General features: G+C 35.7%; 3 protein-coding genes across 8 annotated transcripts; 1 reads left to right on the forward strand and 2 right to left on the reverse strand.

Annotated features, from left to right (window-relative positions):
• Positions 1-618: 618 nt before the first annotated feature.
• LOC111412140 (V-type proton ATPase subunit B 2-like) lies at positions 619-1,353 on the reverse strand. The gene is made up of 2 exons (XM_023042919.1): positions 1,231-1,353; positions 619-1,145 (listed from the first exon to the last, which is right to left on the reverse strand). Exons 1-2 carry the CDS (start codon positions 1,273-1,275, stop codon positions 960-962), a joined length of 231 nt encoding a protein of 76 aa, XP_022898687.1. The 5' UTR covers positions 1,276-1,353; the 3' UTR covers positions 619-959.
• Positions 1,354-2,834: 1,481 nt separating this feature from the next.
• On the forward strand, positions 2,835-5,265 carry LOC111412141 (probable polyamine transporter At1g31830). Of its 4 annotated transcripts, none has more exons than XM_023042922.1 (2): positions 2,835-2,952; positions 3,601-5,265. In XM_023042922.1, the coding sequence occupies exon 2, from the start codon at positions 3,700-3,702 to the stop codon at positions 5,107-5,109; it is 1,410 nt and encodes a 469-aa protein (XP_022898690.1). In that variant the 5' UTR covers positions 2,835-2,952; positions 3,601-3,699; the 3' UTR covers positions 5,110-5,265. The 4 variants fall into 4 exon arrangements, with proteins under 4 accessions (XP_022898690.1, XP_022898689.1, XP_022898691.1 ...); XM_023042921.1 differs by having other exon boundaries at positions 2,864-3,025; XM_023042923.1 differs by having other exon boundaries at positions 2,872-3,025; positions 3,661-5,265.
• Positions 5,266-5,514: 249 nt separating this feature from the next.
• On the reverse strand, positions 5,515-9,326 carry LOC111412142 (dnaJ homolog subfamily C member 17-like). Of its 3 annotated transcripts, none has more exons than XM_023042924.1 (4): positions 9,145-9,326; positions 7,578-8,277; positions 7,278-7,466; positions 5,515-5,891 (listed from the first exon to the last, which is right to left on the reverse strand). In XM_023042924.1, the coding sequence occupies exons 2-4, from the start codon at positions 8,247-8,249 to the stop codon at positions 5,871-5,873; spliced, it is 882 nt and encodes a 293-aa protein (XP_022898692.1). In that variant the 5' UTR covers positions 8,250-8,277; positions 9,145-9,326; the 3' UTR covers positions 5,515-5,870. The 3 variants fall into 3 exon arrangements, with proteins under 3 accessions (XP_022898692.1, XP_022898695.1, XP_022898693.1); XM_023042927.1 differs by having other exon boundaries at positions 7,578-8,268; positions 9,145-9,306; XM_023042925.1 differs by having other exon boundaries at positions 7,578-8,281; positions 9,145-9,306.
• Positions 9,327-9,818: the final 492 nt, after the last annotated feature.

A 9,818-nucleotide genomic window follows, 5' to 3' on the forward strand; every position in this document is an offset into this window, starting at 1 on the left:
TTGTACATGCATACTTGCAACTATAGATTGTTACAATTTTGTGACTAGTCTGGTCACAGAACCTGTATGTCCCAATTACACAATATATTAGGTCAAAGTCATAATTTTCAAGCAAAATGATCGAAAAATATTGTAGGCATCAATGTGTGTGATTGGAACAATTGTTCACAAACAATAGTTTAACTTACGTGCCATACCAATAGATGCAAAATCAATGTAAAAAGAGTGATAAATTATTCTGGAAAAAAACTGCTCAAAAGAAGGAAACAATAATTCCACAGAAATCACATAGTGAATTTGTGAGAACATTGAACAAGAAGATAGCTGATTGTTTTTTTTAGTTAGTAAAAAGATAAAAAAGAATAATATCAATTACCCATTATCAATCCTCAATCCTCAATATAAGTTAATTTATTCTCTTACTTAAAATCATCTATTTATAATTTTAGGAAAGATAATACTAATTTATGACCTGATTTTTAAAAGAATTCTATAGATTTGATATTTTAATAGTTAAGATTTTTTCCCATCCTAATATCTCAGAAATTTCAGATTATGCACTTCCATCAAACGAAGTGCTTATTGCATGTAAAGAATATTACTATAACAAACAGAACATAAATATATGTCCAATTATTATTTAACATAATAATACAGAACAAGCCAGATACAGGAAAGCAGCGTGAACAAAAATTGTCCAGCAAACAGAAGTTCCCAAAAAGCCCCTTTCACCCTAATACCGCACTACATAAGTAGGATCGACATAATGACTTAAAAGAATACAGTATCTAATCGGTTTCCTCAAAAGAATATGAACGTCTTAATGCCTTGGCTTTTCTAGGGCTCATTGAGACTCGACTTTTATTATTAAAACCGGATAAAGAAAATCCACAAACTAAGAAAATTAATGTCACAGGGCATATCAAACAGAAATAGAGTAAAAAGATCGTCCCTTCTCATCAGTTAGATACATCCCGGCTGTAGTATTGATCGAGTGTCTTTGCTGGTATACGGTGGAGGAGTTCCCGTGGAAAGATCCGGAGAAGAGTCCATGCCAGATCAAGTGACTGGAAGATGTTGCGGGTGTCATAGGCCCCTTGGGCAACAAATTTCCTCTCAAACTTGTCGAGGAACTCGAGATATAGCTGTTAATTCAAGTGGGAGATGTATTAGTTATTGTAATTATTACTTTAAATAAAATTGAATCGACAAACTTATTCTATAACGGACCAGATCCTCCGACGAAAGTGCTTCTTCTCCAACCACGGCTTTCATTGCCTGGACATCTTTTCCAATGGCATAATTTGCATATAGCTGGAAAATCAGAAAGACGGTAATTAAACATGCAATAGAAAAATGCAAAATTTGAATTTATTACATTAAAACTAAAAACAATGCTATCTAGCACCAGTGCCGCTAGAGTACAAGTCTAGTTGTCTACATTTTATAGATTCAATTAAATGAGTCACATGACTTTGTATTTAAATAATTCTATCATTTAATGATGTATAATAGTCACCTAGACTGGTGCTTAACTCCGGTGGTGATTAATAGCATTACTTTTAAAACTAATCAACAGTGAAAACTGCCATGTGGGAGGAGGGTGGTGGTTCTTTAATCGATCTGTACCAATTGTATAACATGGAAGTCACAGCTGCAGCCTTTAGTTACATTGTCAAGTACTGAGGCAGAATATGTTGCCATAACTGAGGCGGCTAAAGAATGTACTTAGTTAAAAGGAATTTTAAAAGAATTGAACTTCATGCATGATACACCTGTTATGTTTACTGATAGTCAAAGTGCTTTATTGCTTTGTAAAAATCCTGTTTACCATGAAAGAACTAAACATATTGAGGTAAAGTATCATTTTATACGTGAGAAACTGTCTCAAGGTGAAGTTAATCTCGTTAAAATTCACACTGATAGGAATCCCTCTGACATGGGAACAAAAATTCTACCTGCAAGTAAATTTAGATTGTGCTTATCTTTATTACACATTGACACTGGTTAATTTTTCTTGCAGGTGGTGGGCGATGATGATAAACAGTTCTTCCATGTGCAAATTCGCAACCAAGAGAGAGTGTTAGGAGAACCAAGGTGAAGAATGTGAGGATATGGTTCACCTAACCCCACCCAATGTTGTGACTTGATAGTAGTGAGGTTGACACAATATATGGTCTTCCACGTTTTGGCAGAGGCATGGTCTTCCTACCTTCCCCTTCAGATGTACTCTCTATTATTTAAATGGAGGGGGCAGCTCTCGGTCCAAATAATCCCCAGCAGAAGGTGGAGCTCTCGGTTTTTCATAGAAGGGTGGTGGTTCTTCATTGGTTTTTCCCCCTCTCTCTTTGGAAGGCAATTGGCATAGCATGGGGCTGTTCCTGAGCCTGGAAAAACACCCATAAATCTAAGAAGAAGCTGCTGAAACGAAGAAGAAGAAGCTGGACAGAAATGGGCAGAATAAAGGGGTTGTATTCTTCCGATTTTATTTTCTTGTTTTTGACTTGAATCTTGTTTGTTGATTGTTGTTTTGGTTGTTTGAACTCCTAGGATCCCCAACAATATTTAATAAAAAAATAATATTATCCATAATGAGTCATTGCAGTAGTCATTTTATATAGCAAATTCTTATTTTAGCTATTGACATATTAAAAAATGTATAATATATGAAAATTAAGAAAGGAGTATTATTGAGATTTTGTACGAAAGAATTCTTTTCCTATCAAAATAATCTATATAATAATAATAATAATAAATAAATAAATAAATAAATAAACATATAAATAAAATTGTTGAAATGTTTAAAAATCATTACCCTTATTTTGCCCCCGGTCAACTAAGCAAGTATAATAAATTCCCCACATTAAAAACCCCCAAAAATGGGAATTCATTTAGAAAGATCCGCCGTCTCTAGCACACTGCACACCTTCTTCCATTCCTTAACGTTCCATGGTTAGTACCGCGCTTCTTGACATTGTAAATCCCCCAATTTCCATATCAGATCACCGTGCAGTGCAATACACGGGTAAAATATTTCAAACTAATAATATTATGGCTATTTAGTTAAAATTGGAACTCTACATCTTTTTCATGTTTCTGATATTGTTGATTCGGTGATTTTTCATGGTTTGTTGAGGGGGTCTGTGGATTATTATGAGGGATAAAATCAACGAAATTTTGGAAATCAGGATTAATGATTTTTTATTAATTGATAAAAGTTTATTCTTGTTTAGATTTACATGTCCTAGGTATCTATTGTTTTGATCTTTAAATTTCTTGAGGTGTATATGGCAACTGGATCTATTATTTTGAATTGGTTGCATTTCATGAGAGCTTAAGCTGCTATGCTTTATCTATAAATTATGCAATTTGATTTTCATGTTGACTTGCAGACATTCTGTCCACTCTCAAATATTTTGCTTCAATTGTTTGTTGAATGTGCTTGGATTATCTTGTTTCCAACTTTTTTTCTCTTGAGCAATTCAATATCTGTAAAAGTTCATCAATTGACTTTTTGGAGAGAGGCACAAATCGAAATGAACGAATTGAGAGAGCTCGTTACTATATTGCTTTCTTGATATTTTGCCCTGTCCCTTTCAGATATCTGCCTCTCCTTTTACTACCTACCATGAGTATATTCAATTTTGATATTGCACACAGAAACAAAGAGCTTCTTCTGCTAAGTTAACAACTATTCGGATGAGGGAAGACAATAATGTTGAGTACGTAGGTTTGGAGGATGGTGTTTCTCCCAAGTTACAAAACTTCAATAAGGTTTCAATTATACCTCTTGTTTTCCTGATATTTTATGAGGTCTCTGGTGGACCTTTTGGAGTTGAAGATAGTGTCCAGGCTGCTGGTCCTCTTTTAGCCTTGCTTGGCTTTCTACTTTTCCCATTGGTATGGAGTGTACCAGAAGCCCTAATAACTGCAGAATTGGGTACCATGTTCCCTGAGAATGGAGGTTACGTGGTTTGGGTTTCATCGGCATTGGGTCCTTACTGGGGATTCCAGCAAGGGTGGATGAAGTGGCTAAGTGGAGTTATTGACAATGCGCTTTATCCTGTTTTATTTCTAGATTATCTGAAATCTGGTATACCAATTCTAGCAGACGGTTTCCCTCGGATTATGGCAGTGCTTGTGCTGACATTAATGCTCACTTACATGAACTACCGGGGTATGACCATAGTTGGATGGGTTGCTATATTGTTAGGGGTGTTCTCTCTACTTCCTTTCTTGTTTATGGGAGTTATAGCAATTCCTGAATTGGAACCTTCAAGATGGTTTGTGCTGGATTTGAACAATGTGGATTGGGGATTATTCTTAAATACTCTGTTCTGGAATTTAAATTATTGGGATTCAATCAGTACTCTAGCTGGTGAGGTTGAAAATCCTGGTGGAACACTCCCCAAGGCTCTATTCTATGCCCTTATATTGGTTGTACTCGGATACTTTTTTCCCCTTCTCATTGGCACGGGAGCTGTCCCCCTTGATCGTGAGCTGTGGAGTGATGGGTATTTCTCCGACATAGCAAACATCCTTGGTGGGGTATGGTTGAGACTTTGGATTCAAGGGGCTTCTGCTCTATCAAACATGGGGATGTTTGTGGCTGAGATGAGCAGTGATTCATTTCAACTTCTCGGGATGGCTGAATGCGGGATGCTTCCTGAATGTTTTTCCAAGAGGTCTCGCTATGGAACTCCTCTTCTTGGGATTTTGTTTTCCGCATCTGGTGTGATATTGCTTTCGTGGCTTAGCTTTCAGGAGATTGTTGCCGCGGAGAACTTCCTTTACTGTTTTGGAATGATAATGGAATTCGTAGCTTTCATCAAGCTAAGAATTAAGCACCCTGCAGCATCTCGACCGTACAAGATTCCCGTAGGTACATTTGGATCAATTCTATTGTGTATTCCTCCTAGCCTCTTGATATTGGTGGTCCTGGCTATGGCATCTTTCAAAGTAATGGTTCTTAGCCTCTTGGCCATCGGTATAGGGCTTGTTCTGCAACCTTGTTTAAGTTACAGTGAGAAAAAAGGATGGTTCAGATTCTCCGCAAGTTCTGATCTCCCGGATTGGGATTACAATAATCACAGGCCCATTGAGCCATAGACTGAACAATGGAACTTCTATGTTGATGGTGCAAGTGAAACTTTTATTTGTTTCTAGCATTGTGATGGTGTTTTCCTTGGCAATTTAGATAATAACCATTGTTAATGGTGTAAGTGACGTATTTATTTTTTCTGGCATTCACTTAAAATTATTTTCTCTGACATTGTAGCATAAGTGTCTACTATTTCAAGTTTTATTCAATAACTACGTATTGAATTAGTATAAAATTATTCAGGAAACCAAATCTTTATCCTACTTAAGATAATTTAATGACAGATCATTAGATTAACAACAATTTTTTCTCATATAAAAAATACTGATTTTTAGATATTTCAATAGGTTTTACTTTTTACGGTAAAAACTAGCGTTAAGGTGATCTGTAAACCCAACTACTGTTACTGTTTATGCATGGCTAAGAGCTAGCATTTTACAACCAAATTTAAATAAAAATAAGTTAACTATAACAGTTACAGCTATAAAATTTGCATATTTTTCTTTAATCCACAGACACCACAGCAACAAGAACGGTTCATAAGGTGAACAGGTGCATTTAACAGGAATTACATGCAACCTGCTTTATCTTCACAAGAAGTTGAGGCACTTTGTTGATGCACGATAGAAATCACGAGGTCGTCCCGTCTCATAGAATTGCAATCACATGCCGAAACCAATATCCCTTTATAGTGAGGTTAAATGTTTTATTAGAAAGAGTAACAGACTCTTCTTCAAAATCGAAAAGATACTTCCTCTTCTTTAACACATTACTTTTGCCTCTGCGCAGCCTGTCATCATTAAAGAAAGGTTAGAAAACCAGTGACAAGTTAGTCAGGAAATGCTACAGTTAATAGTAAATGATCTTGGGAGACTGAAAAAATAAAAATTAAAAAAAAAAGTGAAAGCAAAGTGATAAATGGACACCAGACGAAGAAAGAAATTTTGATGGTGAGAATATGAAATGACAACGAACGGCCCACTGTTATCTTAGTTGTTTGAAATTTAAGGCAGACACGCTTATGCACAATAGTATACTTGTAAATAAGATTTGATTTCACTATAGGCAGGTCAATAGGAATCCAGCTATAGAGCTGAAATGATGCCCACAAAGAACATTAAGAATGTGCTTATTTTCGGGGAAGTAGAAGTCCAAAGTGGGCCATCTCATATCTAAGCAATAAAAGTCCAAAAATGGTTATATCAAAGTTCACAAATCATGCATTTAGATATACTCTTTCAAAAGCAACAGAGAAATAGGCAACTGAAATCATGTGTGAGAAAATCCCATAATCATCATTCAAGCACAATGTCTGTTCGGGTCTACTACTAAAATACTCTCCATTCACTAACTAGAATTTTTTGTCTTCTTCAAATTCTTTTGCTATCTCATATTCTGGCATCTACCAGACTTGATATGGGTTCGAGACACCTATATTATGTAGAAATGTAATTACTAAAAAAAATTATGCAACCATTATTCACATTAAATATCAAGCAAGGCCCAAACACAGGAATCGCAGCAATCAGTTGCACGATACCACAAGCACTGATGACATGCATCTATGGAGTGTCCAAAAGATATATTAGCGCAAAGAGAATACCAACTATTTCATTAGAATTACTGGCATCGTTAAAGAGGCCAAGCTTAGAAATATCTCCAAGTTCACAATTCATTTATCATGTCAACTGTCCGTAGATCTGAATTATGATTATAAATATCCTCTTATTCCATATCTGATCATAAATTGATCATAATTGCAACACGGACTGCATCGACATTTTAATTGGCCCAGTTAGTCCAGGAAACTACAATGACTCCTTGTTGGATCCTTCCCTTCACATCGCCTCCCAAATGTCACTCATCCCAACCCCTTATGAAATCCTAAACTGACTGTTTCTTTATTTGCTCATGTAAAAGTAACAAAGATCAATCCCACCTCCCTCAGAGACAATGGTAACAAACTCAACCAAACAAATATGTGGCAAACATGAAAATATGGCTTCCTATTTCGAGTGAGTGATGCCAAGATTTTACACAGTCAAATGCCAAGAAAAATGGAAAATAGCATGGTAAATGCATGTCCATAGAAAATAAATTTATATGCTATAAAGTGAGGACACAAGAATAACATGCTGAATGAAATAAATAACATTTTCAAGGCAGTAGCACCCACCTTTTTCAACTTGTCCAGTACTGATTCTTCAAAAGCCTGATATCCAGCACCAACAAGATTACTCAGTTTCGGAACATCGGATTCTGTATTAGCCTCTACACCAAAGTTAACTGGTGATGAAGCTGGTTGAAGAGGCAACACTAGAAGAGGATTTGAGAGATCCCCCAAGACATTCCCAATAGCAGCATCCTGTCAAAGAAAATGCCCCTTCAGAGACTAGATGATAAACTGCAAAAATCAATTTGGGTGGAAAGAAATTCATTAACGAAAAAAAGGTTTAAAAAAAAAAAAAAAACATACAGCTGCATCTTTAGACCCCATTACAACAAGGGCAGACCCTTTCTTCTTGGAACTCTTGATGACTACATCTTCCACCACACCAAACTCCTCAAAAATTTCCCTGAGTCTTTGAGCTGTATAGTCTTCGCCGGTCTTCTCCCATGAAACCTTAAGAACCTTTTCCTTGTCTAACCCGCTACCACCATCATCCATATTACTTTTTCCCCTTGCATTGGTATCTTTCGTTGAAGGAGTTGTAGTAGCAGATCCTTTGTTACTATGCATTGTACGAATTCTAGCAATCTCTTCCTTAAGCTTCCTAGCAATTCTCTCTTCCTCTTCTCGAGCTCTCGAGCTGGGGTCAGGAGCAAAAGCATATCGCTCTCTTTCTTCGAGATCTGACATCATCTTCCGGCGCTTGGAGTCCTGTTGTGACTGGCGTTGAAACTTTTCTCGTTTCACCCGAAGCAGATCATTGAACAACTTTCTAGCTTTTTCATCCTTTAGGATCGCATATGATGTTGTAAGCTTTTGAAAATTGTCATGCGCATTTGGGTCATCAGGTCTCTTATCTGGGTGCAATTCCAAGGCCTTCAGTCTGTAAGCTTTTGTAATTTCTTTCTCCGAAAGCTTGGCACCTTCTTCACCAGATGGCAAGCCCAAAACAACATAATGGTCGATTTCACCATCCATATCTTCAACTCTTTATAGTCTACACACACACACTGATATGAAAAACAGCAAATAAAAAAAATAATGTCAGGAACATTTAATGTAACACATGGTGTAAGACAACAGGCAATGTAACAGCATTTTATAAGAATTTATCATTCACAAATGCAAGGGAAAACCATAAACGGACATAAAAAATTCAATGGATACATTGTCGAGAAAATCTCTGTTGCGTAAGGAAGCCTACTATGAACAAACAACAATTTTGGAAAAAATAAAATTCTTTGGACCTGCTTTCCAATTTTTATCCACCCACTGTATATGAAAGGTTAGGAAAACAAGTTATTGTTAGTTTCTTGAAGCATAGGTAATCCTAGTGAAGTGTAATTTTTGTTGTATTTCTCAACCCAAAAAAATCAGTTAATTTTTGCCCATTTTCATATTTTCTTTCAATTTCACCCTTTCTAAAACAATTATTTCAAATTTACTCTAAAAAGAAATGAAAATTGGATAAAAAGAAAAGAAATTCCTCTTCAAATAAGCTTAAAAAAATTATCTTCACAAATATATTCGTTTTTAGTCATTAAATTGTAAAGAGTGATGTCCTCCATATTGTTCACACATATCTACCTTTCTTTTAAAAGAGATATATACATAATTTGATTCTTTTAAAAGAATTTCAGAACCGCTGAATAATAATTCTCAAGAATGAATTAGACAGTTTAAAAAATGGCTACTAAAAACCACCCAAAAGACTTTAAGAAACCCTATAACCGATAGCCAAAACTCCCAACCGATTTCTGAGGAGCTAAAAGATGAGAATGGCGATAAATAATTGTGTTGAAATTAAATTCTTCACAACAATAAAATCCAGTGCGAAATCAACAGATAAAGCCTGTTTTTACAAAAATCATACCTTCTGAATTTCGTGATGAAGAAGTTGAGTTATCGGAGTAGGAATCACACCAAAACAAGAGAAATTGGTGGCAAAAGCTAACCCCGCCGACTATGTCCTCCTGTTGCTCTACGAACAAGAAAAACCGGCCTGGAATTTGGATATGCTCTTACGAATTAATTGTCTTTTAATTGGGCTTCAGATTGCTTAAATACCTAAAAATTATACGTAAAGTGGAAATTACACCATATGCCTTATTTTTATAAAATATTCAAATTATATTATTAAATACTTTTTAAATAAAAAATACGTCTTAAAAAAGCAAAATTGCATCTCTCATCAATTAATTGATTCTCTGGCTATAATCATTTCACCAAACACGCCTCAACACTCCAAGTTATGTTGCCAAAAAAATCCCAAATTTTAGTCTTACTGATTACATCCAAATCTAGGTTTTATTTAGCACATTGTGCCATTATATCGATATCCATGACGCGATTTTGCATTTACCCATTTTGGCTATGGTTCTTGGTTATGGTTATAGAGGATGGGATATTTGGCTGTGAAATGTTTCCAAGAAATGCAAAGTTAGGGAATCAAGGGGGATTGCACCACATTTTCCACCATCAAGAAAGGCAGTTCTGCTGCTTCTATCCCTATTTGGAATGATTTGGTTCACAATCATATTTGTGCTA

This window comes from Olea europaea, chromosome 16, assembly GCF_002742605.1.
Source record: "Olea europaea var. sylvestris chromosome 16, O_europaea_v1, whole genome shotgun sequence".
NCBI lineage: Eukaryota > Viridiplantae > Streptophyta > Magnoliopsida > Lamiales > Oleaceae > Olea > Olea europaea.

Coding starts and splice junctions, on each gene's coding strand:
- LOC111412140 (XM_023042919.1), bottom strand. CDS start 1,275: ATGAAAGCCGTGGTTGGAGAAGAAGCACTTTCGTCGGAGGATCTG. Junction 1,146..1,230: donor CACTTTCGTCGGAGGATCTG/GTCCGTTATAGA, acceptor TTGAATTAACAG/CTATATCTCGAGTTCCTCGA.
- LOC111412142 (XM_023042924.1), bottom strand. CDS start 8,249: ATGGATGGTGAAATCGACCATTATGTTGTTTTGGGCTTGCCATCTGGT. Junction 7,467..7,577: donor TGGGGTCTAAAGATGCAGCT/GTATGTTTTTTT, acceptor TTTCTTTGACAG/GATGCTGCTATTGGGAATGT. Junction 5,892..7,277: donor TACTGGACAAGTTGAAAAAG/GTGGGTGCTACT, acceptor TAATGATGACAG/GCTGCGCAGAGGCAAAAGTA.